General features: G+C 41.4%; 2 protein-coding genes across 3 annotated transcripts in view; one reads left to right on the top strand and one right to left on the bottom strand.

Annotated features, from left to right (window-relative positions):
* Positions 1-31: 31 nt before the first annotated feature.
* mep1bb (meprin A subunit beta b) lies at positions 32-5,803 on the top strand. Of its 2 annotated transcripts, XM_026313003.1 has the most exons (14): positions 32-441; positions 553-571; positions 663-713; positions 818-861; positions 968-1,046; positions 1,346-1,463; positions 1,554-1,732; positions 2,313-2,531; positions 2,791-2,943; positions 3,123-3,338; positions 3,455-3,922; positions 4,064-4,243; positions 4,539-4,680; positions 5,190-5,803. In XM_026313003.1, exons 1-14 carry the CDS (start codon positions 367-369, stop codon positions 5,410-5,412), a joined length of 2,166 nt encoding a protein of 721 aa, XP_026168788.1. In that variant the 5' UTR covers positions 32-366; the 3' UTR covers positions 5,413-5,803. The 2 variants fall into 2 exon arrangements, with proteins under 2 accessions (XP_026168788.1, XP_026168789.1); XM_026313004.1 differs by lacking the exon at positions 3,123-3,338.
* phlpp1 (PH domain and leucine rich repeat protein phosphatase 1) overlaps positions 5,766-17,827 on the bottom strand; it is a 39,225-nt gene continuing 27,163 nt past the window's right edge. Inside the window, exons 5-17 of the mRNA XM_026313002.1 lie at positions 16,136-16,282; positions 14,599-14,826; positions 13,346-13,548; positions 12,923-12,983; positions 12,239-12,334; positions 11,510-11,665; positions 11,066-11,266; positions 10,474-10,636; positions 10,265-10,395; positions 9,557-9,670; positions 8,908-9,102; positions 8,510-8,738; positions 5,766-8,395 (exon numbers count right to left, since the gene is read on the bottom strand). Of these exons, the coding sequence (XP_026168787.1) occupies positions 7,079-8,395; positions 8,510-8,738; positions 8,908-9,102; positions 9,557-9,670; positions 10,265-10,395; positions 10,474-10,636; positions 11,066-11,266; positions 11,510-11,665; positions 12,239-12,334; positions 12,923-12,983; positions 13,346-13,548; positions 14,599-14,826; positions 16,136-16,282 (3,241 nt within the window). The 3' untranslated portion in view covers positions 5,766-7,078. The remainder of the gene's footprint in view (positions 8,396-8,509; positions 8,739-8,907; positions 9,103-9,556; positions 9,671-10,264; positions 10,396-10,473; positions 10,637-11,065; positions 11,267-11,509; positions 11,666-12,238; positions 12,335-12,922; positions 12,984-13,345; positions 13,549-14,598; positions 14,827-16,135; positions 16,283-17,827) is intronic.

The raw sequence follows: 17,827 nt of genomic DNA, 5'->3' as shown, positions 1-17,827 counted from the left end.
TGTAAATTATACTGCATCAAAGACATTATTAACAGTTACATATAATGTACCATGTAAAAACCAAATGTTTTGATATTAGAGACTAGTAACTTTTCCATAGGGCTCTTTGTTGGACATAATCCTACTTGATATATGACTGCCCTCTTACTGTTTCACTGCATCTAATCTCCACGTGTCAAGGTTTGTTAGCAGAAAGCAGAGTTGATTGAAATTGTTGTATAACTCTGACCCTTTACAGCTCTGTCAATTATCGACTCATGTTCACGTGTGTTTTATTTCATTCTTTGCATGAATCCTCCCTTACAAGTGTCCATCAGAGCTCAGTACCTGTCACTTACTGCTCTAAGCAGTGGGATATTTTAGGACATGGCAGGAAAAAAGCCTACAAGTGCATTTGTTCTTCATATTGTGTGCCTTCTTTGTGGTTCCGCCTTTTGTTTGGTGAGAAATTGGTTCATTTTAGTAAAATACATTCGTATAACTATTGCATGAACTTGATTTTTATACATTTGGAAATAAGCAACATCTATATTTTAATTCCCCTTCGTTTAGCCCACGATGAACATGTTGGGTAAGTGTTTTTTTTTTTTTTTTTTAAAGACTAAAGTTTTCTTTGTCACTTTTACATTTTTTACACATTATTTTCTTACTTACATTCACAGACTATGATGTAGATGGTGGACGAGACCTTGATATTTTTGATATCAACGAAGGTATGATGAAAGAGGACAAAAAAAAAACCCACTTTCCTTCCTTGTGTAAGCTGATTATTGTTTGTCATTGTAAACCAATCTTCATTTGTGCTTGGTCTCCACAGAGGCAGGATTGAATCTTGTAGAAGGGGACATTGTGCTTGATGAGGTATGTTAAACAGCTTTTAATTTTTTCCTGAACAATTGCATCTTGTAAAGACAGTTAAACCTTGACTCTTTGTTCTCTGTTTCTGTTGCATTATGGCTCGCCACAGAGGCAAACCCGAAATTCCCTAATAGGGGATGAGTATAGGTGGCCAAAGACGATTCCATACTTAATGGAAGATGACTTGGGTAAGGGTGCTTGTTAGAAAAACTGAAAGAAAGCTATATATACATGCACACTCCCCAAAGCTGCTGAAATTCACCTGGTTTTAGACACTTTCTGTATATACGTTAATGTTTTTTCAACAATTCAGATGGATTTATATTGTGTATTCACCTTTGTCTTATGTATTTTTTTTTTAGTTCTTTTTAAAATACAGAAAAACGATATAACTTTAGCAGTCATAAATAATCAAAGACAAAGCATTGCTATCAATAGCATTGTTATCAATATTGAAATCAGAATTGATTTATAATCTTCTCTGCAGAGATCAATGCAAAAGGTGTGATTCTCAAGGCCTTTGAGCAGTACCGACTCAAAACCTGCATTGATTTCAAGCCTTGGAGTGGAGAAGCTAATTACATTTCCGTATTTAAAGGGAACGGGTAAGGCAAGGGAAATTTTTATTATTTTATTTTGCATGTTTATTATGTTATTATTTATTGCTCTTAAAAACCTGTTTTTTTCCCTAAAAGCTGTTTCTCCTCTGTGGGAAACCAGCAAGTTGGGAAGCAGAGATTGTCAATAGGGACGAACTGTGACCGCATTGCCACCATTGAACACGAGTTCCTTCATGCTCTGGGTTTCTGGCATGAGCAGTCCAGGGCTGACCGTGATGATTATGTCGAGATTATGTGGGACCGCATCTCAGAGGGTACTGAACCTCTCATGCCTACTTCATATCTTTTTGCATGCCTACGATTATAGTTTTGTTAAATGAAAAAGTATAAAGCTTGTTATACATTACATTTATACTAGCTCTTCACAAAATATATGTTCTAAGACACAAGAAATCATTTTATCCCATGCATTGTTTAATGGATTTGTTAAGTTAGATGGGAAAGACAGTGCTTCATGCAACAGTTGATTTGTTTCTTCTGTGATAAGCATGTGCACGTTGTTTTCCTGGCTGCATAATCTCAAGATAACGACACTGACATTATCAGCACACTATCTTTGATGCATTGACCTATGCTCATCAAATTTATAGTGAATCAAATGTATTTTTAAGCCTGTGATTAAAAGTACAGAGTACTTTGATATGTCAGCAGTCTTATCTCAAAGCTTGCATATGTCAGCTTTCGATAAGTAACTTTTATGAGAGATTCTAAAAAACATCGCTGAAACACACTGCCACATTTGAACAATGAAAAGACATAATAGACATAAAGAATAAATGATACTACACTGACACCTTGATTTTTTTTTTTTCTTTTTTTTTTTCTGATTTGCAGGTAAAGAACACAACTTCAACACATACAATGATACCACCTCCAGTTCTTTGGGCGTACCCTACGATTACGGATCCATGATGCATTACAGTAAAAATGCCTTTATGAATGGCAGTCAGCCCACCATTGTAACCAAGATCCCTGCTTTCAGTGATGTCATCGGCCAGCGCATGGAGTTTAGTGACAGCGACCTGCTCAAGCTGAACCGCCTCTATAACTGCAGTAAGACAGTCAACAGCTACAGAGTTGTGTCTAATTGACTGTGATAGAAGTGCTGTGTCAGCTTGTGCCACCTGGCTTGTTATTACACCTAATTCTTAATACTTAATCAATGAGGTTGATAGCAGCACACAGTAAGACAATGGCTGAATTTCTGGCACGTGGAAATATGTGGATAAGCAAAACATTCTCCTAAAGCAGTCATTTTATAGCAGTTCATAGTCCTTCACCTGTGTCTGTGTGTTTATGAAATGTCTTCTAGCCCAGGGCTCCACCTTCCTGGACTCATGTGACTTTGAACGTGAGAACATCTGTGGTATGATCCAGGGACAGGGGGATAAGGCAGACTGGGTCAGGGTTGCCAAAGCTGCCGGAGGGCCTGACACTGACTACTCCAACATGGGCAAATGCACTGGTGAGAATTATTAAAAAATAAATCACACAAGATGCAGATAGGTATTTATTAATGCCTAACCTGTCCTTTAATCATTGCTATATGATAGATTGGCCTGTGATATGATCCCTCTTATCATCCTGGTGCATTAAAGTGCTCAAATGCTGACATTATTAATGAAGTGATGTTTGACTCTTCAGGTTCTGGCTATTTCATGCACTTCAGTACTGGCACAGCTAGCACTGGTGACACAGCTCTGCTTGAGAGCAGACTCCTTTACCCCAAAAGAGGTTATCAATGTCTGCAGTTCTTCTACTACAACAGCGCCAGCACCAGCGACACCCTGAAGATCTATGTGAGAGAGTATGACAAAGCTAACCCGAACGGAAAACTACGCTTTATAAAGACTTTAGATGGTGACTATTAATTCATTATATTGCTTAAAATCAGATAGAGTCTGCCGGTAAGATGTTTAAAATATTGTCTGTTTTTTTTGTTTTTTTTTGTTTTTTTACCTAATGTGCTTTAACAGGAGCCTCTCAGGAGCTGTGGCAACTACACCATGTGAGTCTAGATGTCAAAACAAAATTCCGCGTTGTCTTTCAAGGGACCAAGGAGCACTCTGGGCCATCAACAGGGGGACTGTCCCTGGATGACATTAACCTTTCGGAGATGACCTGTCCAGAGTTCATATGGCGTGTGAAGAACTTCAGTCATGTTATGGAAAACACCCCAACAAACACAGCTATCTTCAGCCCCCCATTCACCTCAAAGGAGGGTTACACCTTCCAAATGGGGCTGTACCCCAGCGGTAAGGCAGGCTACCCTGGTGAACTGTCGGCCTATGCTCACCTGGTGGCCCGTGAAGGGGACACCGGGCAGAAATGGCCATGCCCCTGGAAACAGATAACTATGATGCTGATGGACCAGCACCCACACATCCAGAAGCGCATGTCCAATCAGCGCAGTGTCACCACTGACCCCACCATGAAGGCAACAGGTACAGCTATTTCTGCTGTCAAAAACAGAAATAAAAATGTGGAAGTTAATTGTTCTTTACAGACATAACATAATAATTATTACAATACTGTTGTTATTTTAATACTATATTTATTCACACTTTCAACCTCTCTTTAAACAGACTCTGATAATTTCTTCTGGGATGACCCTCGTAAAGTGGGCGTTGAGGTCACAGATACAGATGGGTCCAAGTATTTCAGAGGGCCAGGTGCTGGTACTGCGGTATATCTCACCCACCTCAGAGCCAAGAGCAGGGATTTTATCAAGGGAGGAGATGCCATCTTTCTCCTCACTATGGAGGGTAAATCATTACATGTTTACTGTGTCCAAAAAGAACTCTGTTGCAGAGAAAGTTCATTTATGTCATAATTTTTGACCTACTGTATGTGAAATCTAATCTTTCCTCTCACACGTTATATCAGTTATTAGTCAGTATTATACATACTCTGCTCTCACACGTGCATGCAGTCTGCATGATTCATATGTCACTATCCTAATATTAATCCTGTGGTCCAGTCATTGCCTGTGCATGTCATGTTTGTCAGCACTTCTCAATTGGATCCAGTTAATCACTCTCATTTGCTGTCCTTTTGCAGATGTGTCTCATCTGACTGAGACCCAGCCTTTGCCTTTCACAACCACACAACCTGTCTACTCCACGCCCACTCACGTGTGCCACAATGTGCAGTGTCTGAATGACGGAGTGTGCGTGGTGGATGAAGGGAAGGCTGCTTGCAGGTGAGGGCTTTTTGACTGTATTCACCTAACTATGCATGTAACAGTCTGTAACCCATAAACTGAGTAATTCATGGATTGGAAAAGCAATCCCCGTCTCACATCTATAAAAAAAAAATATATAAATCTCCTACTACTAACAGGCACTTAGCTGGTTTGCTTATCTAGCTGGCAGGTAACAATTTATTTTGCTTTTATTTACCATGTATAAGCAGTACATATGTTCACTAATTAATATATTCTGTTTGTTTAATACATATAAAAAATTATATGTGACATAAAAACACTCTAGGTGGGACTGTTTTTTGGGTGGGTGCCTTTACTCTGTAACTTTTGAAGAAAGCCACACTAACTTTTTATCCATTTTCCAGTCTTTGCTGCACTAACTGAATGTTGGTACCATTCATGAGTGGTATCAGTCGACTCACCAAACACCTAACACTCTGTAAGAGTCCTGGAAATACCTTCAAGTTTGATTTTTGTCTCTCGTACTCTTTTCCTCTGCCCTCCAGGTGTGTAGTGGGTGATGACTGGTGGTACTACGGAGACAACTGTCAGCACAAGGGATCCATCATGGATAAAACTACCCTTGCACTTGCTTCATCTCTGTCTGTACTGGGAGTAATGCTGGTGGTTACAGTAGTTAGTGTCATCTGTATGAAGAAGAAGTATAAGAAATACAGTAAAGGCACTGATGTTGTCATGAAAAATATTCATGTCACTCAAAAACTGTGATAGTAGACTGAACTTTCCAATGACAGCTTGGTGACCAGAACTAAACAAAAAAGGCCATATTTGACAGTAAAATACTTATACTAATATTCTTCAACTGAATGGTAACGCTAAACATCTTGTATACCTGGCTTTGGATGTATAAATAACTCAAATTTTACATTGTACATTATGAGATCGCCCCCTTCTGGTCATGCAATGTAAAAGAAGCTATAGCAATGTCAGAACATTACTGTGATAGTCTATTTTAAAATTAATTTTATATCAAAGTCTCATTTTAATTGCATAAACATGGAGCTACTATCCAAAGAACTTTATAATCTCTGTTATTGAAAACAAGTCTCAGACAGCATGACTTATATTCACAAATTTAAAATTTATTATACCAAAGACAGGAACATTTGTGTTGTTTCTTTTCAGTGTGGATATATTTGTATTACTGAACTTGACACAGTCATGCCGGTGATAATAGTTACTGTAGGAGGGAGGTGGGACTAATATGTATTTCCAAGTGTGTATGTTTTTGTCTGTCTCTGTGTGTGTGTGCGTGTGTGTGTGTGTGTGTGTGTGTATGTGCATGCAAACAGCTGTCTATGAGTGTTAATTAGATACAGTGATGACTACAGGACATCACAATCAAACAAAGTGGAGAAAACCATAGCAACTTTGTGTAGTTACATTGCATGGAATGTTGAGTTTCTGCCCTGCAATTGCACATATACATTTGTGTCTTAGTGTGTGTGTGGTGTGTCTGAGGATCTACATTGTAGGATAAAGTTGAGGGTGCAGGGGGAATTACACCTCCATAACAGCAAACCACACTTTCTCCCCACTACTAAAACCTTCACCGACATACAGGTACGCAGTTCCTTTAAAAGCATCAGTATACAACATTTCTCTTATTTACAATTATTGGAAAAAAAAATCACAATTTCTCTCAGAGAAGATTAGTAAAAGTGACTGAGTCACCAAGAAGAGTATGCAACTCCTAGGAGTTAGTATTTAAAATTTCTACAAAAAATTCTATGCCATTGTACAGGCCAAGAGCCATGATTTACTGAAGAAATACAGTATTTTAAGTGCCCTATCTACAACAGTTAAGTGGTGGTGTTACTTGTGTACCGTTCGACATAGTTCACTGATAATAAAAAGATTATGTGTCTGTTCTTAAAAAGATCTTTAAGCAATGTCACTGCTTTCACATTAAAAGATATGGTAAGTTTTTACAAAAACAAACAAACATGGGATTGTTATCCAAAATAAGTGTTGTGGTGAACTAATGCTATTGCAAAAAGACTAGTGTCGATTACATACTCAGCTGGTTGTCTAATGTAAAGACAAGTTCCACAGTCTGTGAAAAGGGCACAACCATGAACACTAACAGCTGTGTCCACAGGCTATTCAAAGGGGTTGAGTTAAAGGGCTCATTTGCTAGTTTGATTTTTTTGAGTTGCTTGGGTAAAAACAGGCAGAGCAGGTTATAGTGCATGATTCTCCAAGGACGAGAGGTGGAAGGCTGTTGTGAAAAAGCTGGATGAAACCTTTTCATGTGCATTTTACAGCCTCTTGAGGAAACTTGTGTCCATATATGGGAAAATGAGAATGGTCAAGGTTCTGTGCATACTGCCTCTGGGAGGGAGATGATGCTGTAAGCTGGTGGTGTTGCTGTTCAGAGAGGGGTGTCATAGTAGTCTGTGGCCTGATCTGTCCCAGGTGGCTTCTGCTGTTTCTGCTGATGCTGCTTCATGATTTCCTTCACCTCCTCCTCCAGCTCTGGGGGGATAATGAACTGATCATCTGGGTCAGGCTGGGCTGGAGCTGTGAAGTATCCCCCAGGTTTCTTAGAGGGAGCATCAGCAGCCACCTCAATAAGGTTGTGACTCTTTTCCTGGCGTGCCACTGACCCATTAATTCTCCTTTTGCCTGCCAAATTCCCACCATTTCCACCTCCTGCTGTGAGTGTCTGCCACGACTCGTCCCTCTCCATCCCATTCTCAGCCTCACCAAGACTTATGTCTACCCCTTCTTCCAGGGGCTCTGGGGTGCATGGCGGTGGAGGGGGTGGAGGAAGAGTCAATAGGGTGCGCTCCTCGCTGGAGGATGAAGGTAATGATGTTTGCGGTGATGAGGAAGAGGACTCTGCCTTGAGGCAATGGACATCCGCCTCTACTTCCACACGACTCCCATTGGAAAAAACACCTGCAATGGGCTCCTCATCCTCACTATCCAATCCATTATCAGACAGGGCACTGGAGAAGGTGGCACTAGACAGCTGCCTCTGGAAGGAGCCTGCTAAACAGGCAGGATGGACAGCACAGCAGCTGCGAGTAGAGGGTAGCTCTGAACCTGGAAACAGGTATTGGCAGGGCTGGGTGGTTGTGTGGGCCTGCTGGTGCTGTAAAGACAGCGAATGGGCCTGATGGTGCAGGTGGAGGTGAGGATGATGAGGCTGCTCATGCAGTAGCACCAAGGAGCTCTGCGGTGGTTCATCAGATGAGGCTGTGGAGCCCACCTCACTACTCATCTCGCTGGTACTGATCTCACTGCTGATTTCACTGCAAGAAGAAGGTGGCACAGGTAGGGAGCCATCTGAGGGCCGCTCCTTGATGGCAGACGATGTTGGGGGATAGGAGCCCAATCCAGGGCTGGGAGGTGGGTGGGGGGGCTCAGAACAGCAGCAGGAGCAGCAGTTTTCGCTCACACTGAGCTGGACGACAACAGCGCTAAGGCTGTCAGTGCAGCCGTAGCCCTGTGCCAGTGTGCACAGCTTCTTAGCAGCAGCTAGGCCGTCGGGCACATTGCGAACAGCCTCTACTGCCTCAACAGGAGACACTGCATCCCACAAACCCCGGCTACCGAGAATGAAGAACTCATCCTGCGGGGTGAGAGTGACTGTCTGCACATGGGGACACGGGATGACAGATGGGTAAAGGAAGGAGTAGCCCATGATTCGTGTAGAATCGGTCACGCCATTCACCTTGTTGTCCTGTGGAGGGAGGGGGAGAAATCATGATTTTGTGCTGTACATCTAAAATTACATATACATTGATGTATTCCGCTTTGATTTTAATGTACATGGGACATTTTTAAAAAACTCTACCTCAGTGACGATAGCCCTGTGTTGACGGATCCTGCGGTACTCTTCCTCTAGCCCTACATTATGAAGCAGTGACAAGGACAACGGTTTTCCATCCCGACACAGGATTGCCTGGCACTTGCCCACGTTAGCAGCTGTGAGGGTGAAGCAGCCACCAGGGTCAGTGGGATCATGGCGAATGTGACACAGAGCTGCTGAGCCACCAAGCTTCTGACCTGCAGTTCCGAGTCTCCTGCAAGAACAGAGGAAATGCAAAAGGTAGGGGAAGAGGAAGTTTATTTGTGCAGATTTTAGTTTTTGGTATTCAGACCAGAAATTTGTAACACAGAAAAGATGTTTTGTACATACAACAACGACCGATTAATCGAGGACCAAACTTTACCATGTCAAGCCAATTCTACCTTTGCATGACGAGGAAGGTGTTGGTCATATAATCTTCTTCACTCTTGGTCTTGTGTAGTTCTTCAGCCAGCACATCATTCATTGTGCACTGCAAAAGGTAGGGCACTTCCACATTTCTATCCCCATCAAACACGCCGTACAGAGCTTCACGACTCCCACAGAAACTGTTCACCGAAAGGGCCGCAACACACAGTCTAAAAAGGAGAAGAGAAGAAGGCCATAACTTCACTGAGGCAGAAACAATGTGGGCTTCAAAGACGTAACTCGTCTGTTCATACATTGCTCATACTTTTTCATACCATGGAAACAATGCCTTCTATTCATTTGAGTGTGCAGTACAACAATAACACTTGCCTACTGAGCATCACTTATGTACTGCATGTGGAAACAATATGTATAACTGCTCAAATCTTTTCCTCAGCGTGCATTAACACAAACTTAAATTACATCTTAGTCTCTACAGAGTATTCTACACATGTTCTGGCATGTGACTATACATGACGTATGATTTCAGTAAGCACTGCTTTAATATTTCATTTGAGTCATCTGGCTTTAACAATGGCGTTTCTCAAGTTGTTTGGATTAGTGAGGCTTCACCGGACTGATGCGATGGCAGCTGTTCTTTTTCATCGACTGGAATGAACTCACTTGTTCTTGATGCCTGATGCCTCTGTGTAACCATGACTCCAAACAGCAGGCCCACCAGATACCTCATTCGATGAAAAGGTTGGAGGAGGATCAATACGGAAGCAGCGAATATTACTAGAAAACAAAAAAAACAGGGCAAAGATCAAATACTCTGTATGATATGGAGGTGTGAAGATAGATAAACCAGTGAGAGGATTCCATTCTGGCTTTTTCCAAAAAAAAAAAAAAAAAAAAAGACAGACTCAACATCCACCTATCCATCATCCACTGTTTATCCTGGAGCTCCAGGGTCATAGTGAGCTGGAGCCAATCCCAACAGATATTCAGTATGAGGTGTGGTACACGCCAGTCTCTCAGCAGACTCACACATAGAAACAGACAAATACTCACATTTACAGCTACGAGCAATTCAAAGTCACCGATTAGCCTAACCCAAACATGCATGCCTCTGTACTGTGGCAGGAAACCAGAGTACTCAGAAAAAACCCACACAGGCACAGGGATAACGCGCAAACTCCTCAGGCCCCAGGCTTGAACGGTGTTCAACATTAAATATGTACACTGACTTATATTAAACATAAAAAAAAAAAAAAAATCAAATACACCATGTTCCAAATATGAGTCATAGTCACACTCATAGTCTACAAATTTTCTGCATTAAACACAGAAAGCTGTAAAAAAAAAAAAAAAAAAAAAGCAAATACATACTTGAGTTGTTCAAGGGTCTTGTGGTCCAGGTTGAGACGAGGGTTTCCAGTCAGGTCCAACTCCTGAAGCTTGGGAGGCAGATTCTCTGGTAGCGTGATCTCGCTCAGCTCATTGCAGCTGAGATCCACACACTAACAGAGAATACCAGTCAGTGAAACATACAGTATAGAGAACAAGTTTGGGGAGATATGCTATTACTGTTGGCTTACTTTCATCTCCATCAGCTGCATGACCTCTGGAAAGACCTCGATGGCATTTGAGTGGGCGATGAGCGTGTGCATTCGGCGGCAGTTCATGATGGTGGTGGGAACAGTCTTCAGTATGTTTCCACTCAGGTCCACCTCCTCCAGCTCCTCCAACTTGGCCATTTTACTGTTGGAAGAGGGAAAGCTTTTGATCAGCTGAAGTCATTCATCGATTAGTCAAACAAAAAGCCTTTAGAACAAGTAGTATATTAATGCTGTTATGTTGGTCAACTAAATAATAACACTAAATAATACAACTAAAGTTGGTTTTAAGCTTTAACTGCACTCTTGCTGCAATCCATCAGTTGGACTGTGACTCTAGACCATTTGGGAAATTCTAATTGTTTTCTCTTTCTTTATATTACTGTAAAAAAATCTCTTTAGGATTTGGACTATTGGACAGATAAAACAACCTAAAACTCCAAATGACTGATTAAAGAAAAGAATAATTATTAAACAACAATGAAAATGGAATCATTCGTCCCAGGGCCGGTGTAAAATATAGCTGAGTAGATAGAGGAGTGAATGGTCATACTGGAGTGTAACATGTTTTCACCTTGCTGGGAAAGTCTGGAGATGGTTATAGGCCATGTGAAGAACTCGAAGGTGTGTATGGCCTGTCAGCATTGGCACGCACTTGTCTGTCAGCCGGTTATTGGTCAGGTAGAGTTCCTGCAGGATGCTGTGGCTCTCCTCTGAAAGGCTGGATGGAGGTAGGTGCTCGAGCTTATTGGCTGATGCATTTACACATCGCAAGCTGAAAGTGGAAAAATATAGACTCAGTTTTGTTTTCCCTCAGACCCGGAGATGAAAAACAAGGTGAGCCACTTTCATTGCAAACTTTTGTTTGAATTCCTACTTTTATGACCCACATTGAAATTTTCCCTTTTCCCATCCTTTGCTGGTTGCTTGCTTTTTATTTGCCTGTCATCCTTGGCCCTGTGTTACCTGTCCTCATTTAAAACAAAACAAATCACTTCTTGCTGAAGATTAATGCTACCTGTCAGATTTGAGAAACAGGTTGCAGGGCAGTTCCACCAACTGATTGTGCTGTACGTCCAAAACCTCCAGCAGAGGGCGCTCCACTCTCTCAGGCAGCTTGTGCAACTGGTTATGTCCTGCACTCAGCTTTCTCAGACTGTTGCTGCATAACAACCTGCGGCATGGAGAATATATAGATGGTGGGGTTAGAATATCAAACATATGAACTGTACTGGTGGTGTATTACAGATACGAATGGACATGGATGGTGAATAGGTTATATGACACAATGAGCCGATGAAAGAGTGAAATAGTCGTGGAAATGAGGTTAGTGCAGCAGGGGGATGGGGGTGAGTATAAGGACGGGAAAGCAGAAAATAGCAGTGCCTCTAGTGGAACCTACAGATGAAATTCATCAAGCTGACATACTGGGTAAAAAATAAATCTACAGTCTACAATGAGGGGACAGGAGGAAGAGAGAGGGGGAAAAAAAAGACGCAGAGGGTAGAAGGCTGACAGAGCGACGCGAGGAAGAGGAGCAGGAAGTGAGCTGCATCTGAGCTGACCTTCTCAAAGGCTTTCCAAAGAGGTAGAGACTGGGCAAGAGCTGTGGAGGTTACAGGCTATCTGTGTGATTTACGAGGCTCTATGGGGGATAGATTACTGGCTGACAAAGGGCAGGGAGAATAATGCTGTGCTGTACTCCATTTACAGGCTTACGGGCACATTCGCAAAGAGTGAGACTCACCGTGCAGGGAGCTCTGTGATGAGGTTGTGGCTCACATCCAGAACTTCCAGTTTCTTTGCTTCACACAGCCAGTCTGGCACAGACTCCATATGGTTCCTGGGTGGGAATGACAATGATGATAAATTATGTGCAGTTTGCAAAGCTAGATACTTAACTTGGAATAAAATATATTGGGATGATGTATTTGAATTCCCAACAGTCCTGCTCCAGAAAGATTTTGAATGTAAACTGGATTTTTTCATTTTTTGTAACATTACAGACACATTTTAATCAGGTAACTGAAGTCTAAACTGTGAGACAGAGAAGTTAATAATTCTCTCGTGTCTATGTCAAGTGTGACAATCTCTCAAGGCCAAAATGGAAAAAAGGAATCAGACCTTTTATTGAGCACGAAGTCACTAAATACAGGACCCTTTCACTTAATTGTGTCATATCACAGGTGACGCAGTAACACAATGACAAGTTCACATTTTACTACTCTTTCAAGGATCCTTTTACTGTAAATGAAGGTCATGCAGGCAGTAGACCTTTAAAGGAAGTGTTCTCCCATTGTACAATTACTGCTCTGTTGCTGTTGCAGAGCACAGATGGACTCTACATAATCAAACTAGTTTTTTTTATTTTTTTTATTAATGTTGAATTCCTTTTTTGTATGCAAGTGTGTACTTTGGGGATTTTTCTCACCTCGAGATGTCCATGTAATTGAGATTGGAGGGCACAGGATTGACATCCAGTTGTTGTAGCTCTGTAGGGAAAAATCCAAACACATTAACCTACAGCAAGGACAGATGCAGCCTATTACAAAGGCAGGTAGATGATAGAAAATGGAGGGGAGCATTTAGGAGGGGGGTGACAAGCTAGAGAGGAAAGAGAAAGACAATGAGACTGCAGCACTAATGAGAAAAACAGATGCATGTAGAGGGAAGAACATGGGGGGCAATAATTATGTAATAAAATAAAGGAGTATACGTTGCAAGTTCAGAGAAACACGTGTCAGAAAGTTCAGTTTCAATACTAGTGATGTGACAGCAATGTGAGAGAGAAGAGGGTATATCTTTTTCTAACCACACAGTTGCTCTTGCAGAAGAGAATGCATGCCAAACCCACCGTTGTTGGAGGCATAGATGCCTTTGAGTAAGCAACCCTTGGCCTTGAGGCGGGTGATGCAGTTCCTCTCGCAGTGAAGCACCTCAAGCCTGGGGAAGACTGAAGTGTCCAGGTCCATCAGCCTGTTATCCCTCACATCCAGCTGCGTCACGTGCCTCAGCAGGTCGGGTTCATCTGGCACCATGTTTGAGATCTTATTCAATCTGACAGAGGGAGCAGGAAGGAGGCAAAAGTTTAGCTGTAGTTGGCTCAGGTTGAACTGCACGGGCTGTGACCTTTTCTTGTACAGCAGGGAATATGCCTTGGGTCATGCCTGATTTATCGTGCAGCTTCTTGAGTTTTGTTTACTAAGTTATTCTGTGTGCAACACTGATGAAAGTGGTTTTTGATTTCTTAAGTGAGTAGTGAATAGGTTACACTAAATGACTATTCTGTCACCTGCTGATACATTACATAGTTCAAGCATAAAATTACTAGAAACCATCTACAGCAAACATTAATTGGACATAAAATATTGAAATGTAAGGATAAGCATTCTGTTCCATAAATAAATGACCAGAATCTAGTCACAGCCAATGATGATTAGAAAGACTGCTGTTGTTTTGAAATAATAAATTGCTGGACAGCAAAAGAAAATAACAAATAACATGGCATAAATTCTACTGTTATTGTAAAAAAAAAAAAAAAAAAAAGGATAAAATTAAATTAAAATTAAATATTAATTCTATGGTACTATAAAGGCTACTTATACTGTAATATGTTAAATATTATTAGATATTTCTATGCTTTTATAATGGCTTGTTTATTATATTTTCAATATACCCTCTAATTTAAAAAAAAAAACTGACTTGAAGACAAAGTCAAACAGATATTTGTCCAGGTAGATGACAACATTGGGAATCCAATTTTCTAACACTGCTTAAGTATGTTAGAAGGAGTGGAGTATTAACTGGAAAATACTGCAAGTCATTCCAGGTCTGTGCTTTTACCAAACAATGTGAAGTTACCCAATGTAGCCAATACAGGCAAATGATTTCCTGATTCCGTGCTGTATAGTTGTCTGTTCATGTTTTGGCTTTCTCTTAGTGTTTTTGTTTCTATCATAAGTGGGTTAACAAGTGTCATTTAGGACATTGCTTGAGGTAAACACGACTGGGGACTACTTGTTCTTCATGAGGTTGCAAAAAAGCAGTTATCTTATAATGTTTTTTTTATTATTATTTATTTGTAACAATCCTCCTGTGTTGTTGTACCTTAGATCAATGTGTTTGACACGGAGCAGTCTGAAATTCTGCAGGGTGAGAGTTTCTAGGTTATTCCCAGCCATGCACAGCTTCTCCATGGAGGCTAACCGCTCCAGAACCTGGGGCACGTGGTTGAACTGGTTGAAGGAAAGGCCTAAGTAACTCAACCTCTGGAGGGAACCCAACTCACTGGGAAGCTCATCTAGACTGTTTCCGTCCAACAGGAAAGTCTGCAAACTGAGAAACGAAAATTACATTAGACCATTGACCTCGTTGAAGAAAGGGGAAATAGGCAGGGTGTTATTTTAAACAAACCAAATGTGTCTTTGTTTGCGCACATAGTTCAGCTCAGAGTCAGAACCTGCCAACTAGGAATTGTTCAACAATTTCAGCATTCATAATCCGTACACTTACTATCCAGCAGATGGCAGTAGCAGCCAAAATGCCCTACTGGCCACTTCTGGAATTTTTCAGACATACCAGATCATTCCCGCAGATTAACTTCTCATCTAGGCCTGATTCAACCCACATACCTGTATGTCCTATACAAGCTGTCTGTACTGACAAAACTGCAGAATGACAAAACTATGCAGTATCCTGCATTGTTATAAAGGGGGAAATGGGTCCCACTGTAATAATGTATTTATTAATGATCAAATTTATGTAGTTACTTTTTTGTAGAGTAAGTAACAGATAAGATATTGATGTGCACCTAAAACACTAAAATGCTTTGGAGCTTTCCATGAGGAAAGGAATGATCTTCAGTCAGCAAAATAAGTTTTGTTCCATCCTCTTGAAAACACTGGTCTAGAGCCAAGTAATCTGCCAAGTTCAGCAGACAGAGTAACCTTCACCAAGTAGGCCTAATATAATTTCATAGCTGCTAGAGCCATATGGCATAATTTTATTTAAAATGTAATGTGAAGTCCTCAGGCAGCATTTGTAAAGAAAAGCTCAGGTGTGCACACAAAAAAGAAACATATATATATATATGACTTGGAAGTGACTAAAAAACAAACAGCCCAGTGGCAGGCCATGATTGAGATAAAATGTCATGGGAAAACACCACAGACGATCAGGTCAGGTTCTTTTGTAGTTTACTTACATGTTTAAACTAGAAAGGTACACCATGGTGGTGTGTTACACCATGTGCTTGTTGCTAGGTAACACCCACATTTGGCTATGTAAACTTTTGACGCTGAAAGAAGCACAAATGTGGTTGGCCTGTGGAAAAGTTTTCTGATTTTCAGACTTTAAGATGACACCAACACAGAAATAAGACCCTAGTAAAAAATGAAAGTGTTGGATAAATACCAACACATGCAGCCAAAAGCAGAGAGAGGTAAGGTAAATAAAAAGTAGAATCGATAGTAGAAAAGCCACAGAGGAAGATCAGATAAAGTGTATTTACAACTGGGGTACAGTATTCCTAAAGTTAATATTCCGATATATTCAGCCCCTGTTTTTACATAGGACTGTGTAACACAAATAGATTTACTATAGTTTAAATGAGCTCTGTCAGCAATAACTTGCTGCTGTTACATACTTGGTCATGGCTCCCACTGAGCCGGGGACAGAGGCCAGGTAGTTACAGCTGAGGTTGACCTCTGTCAGGGTGGGGATGTCACAGATGGCCAGGGGGAACTGACCAAGATGGTTGTTGGAGAGGTTGAGGCTCCGCAGACGAGAAAACCTGCGTTTAAAGAGAAAGAAATGTAAAGTAAAGCTTGCACAGAACCTATGAAAAACACACGTCTAGATTCAACACACCCATGAACCAAATCCATCCTAAGACTTGAACAAGTAAGTGTGGAATCGATGCCTGTGTTCATTTAAACACCGCTGACCAGTGGTATTTGGCTTTGTGTACATGACAGAGTGGTGACCTTCAGGGAGGTTGGCCCCACAGGGGGCAGGGGAGCCAAGGGACTATGGTTTAGCAACACACATACAGACACAACCATACCCACACATGCAACCTGCTATCACCTATCATGCACAGATTGAGCAGCTATGGTGAGCCGGACATGGGCAGTGCGCCATATTAACACTGCAGGAGCAGCTGCTTACACTGGCACTACTTGATGTTCCTCTGTATGTACTCATGCACACACTATATCACAATGATGGTGGAAAAGAGAACCGAGACATCAGGGCTATTGATTAGGGTGGCCAAGAAATTCCACCTGACCATGACTCCTACAAGCAGTGGGTTAGGGTTTGTGTGAGAAAATGTCATTCCACTATTAAATCAACCTCTGCAAACTGCTGAGTAATGCCCATGTCACACATTTTCTCCTATCATGATCTCTTTTTCTCCTTATGCCTTCCAATGATTATTTAAAGCTGCAAAAATCTGGCTCACTTTCAGTTGTTCATTAGGTAAACATCAACACAACTCTTTTCTATTGCTAATGTTGCTCTGTATCTGCTGAATGTGTAAATAGCCAACAGCATGTTAACACCCAGATTAAGTTTATACTATTTAACCTTCCGCTGCCCCTAAGTGGCCAAAAATATCTATCAATGGAACTTTACTCCTTTCACATGTCCTTAAATCACCCTTTTCACCTCAAATTTTGTCTTTCTGCCAGTATTCTGCCCAACATTCCTCCCTGTCTCTTCATTTCCACGACTTTTATGTCCTTCATGACTCGCTAAACTGTCATACATATGTAAATAAACAGGTCACAGGTTCAGTGATATGCATGGAACATCAGCCATTCCCCTCAGTGACCTCTGTCCGTCTCGGAGAGAAATGCATGCTGGGAAGGCAGTCCCATTCCACAGGAAAGAGCTAGTATCCCAGACAACTGATTATGCATATCTGATTGGCAGTTCACCCACAGTCAGTACGTGGCTAGACAGAAACGAGAATAGGGCAGAGGCATGTGGCAGGTTCACACATTCCATTCCTCTTGGAAAAATACAAAGCACTGAGACCCCGTGCTAAATGTCAGAGAAAGTCCTTGTTTATACTGAAACAAAAACAGACTCTCACACAACTGTCCACACCAAAACACATTCGCCCACATCCATAAGCTTGCACACAGAGTATTATTGTTCTTGACTCCAGCTCTTCTGACTTGAGTCTCTCAGTGGTGAAGCGAGGACTCAAGTAACTCTGCTCCATGTTTCTGTCAGTACCCCTCTTTTTTTTTAAGCCAACTCTTCATCTCTTTCTCATCACTGACCTCTTTTTCTCTCACACTGGGTCAAATGTGGATGAGTCTACTTA

This window comes from Mastacembelus armatus, chromosome 17 (genome assembly GCF_900324485.2).
Source record: "Mastacembelus armatus chromosome 17, fMasArm1.2, whole genome shotgun sequence".
Taxonomy (NCBI): Eukaryota; Metazoa; Chordata; class Actinopteri; order Synbranchiformes; family Mastacembelidae; genus Mastacembelus; species Mastacembelus armatus.
The sequence above is the reverse complement of the archived record's forward strand: the minus strand, read 5'-3'. Positions and strand labels throughout refer to the sequence as shown.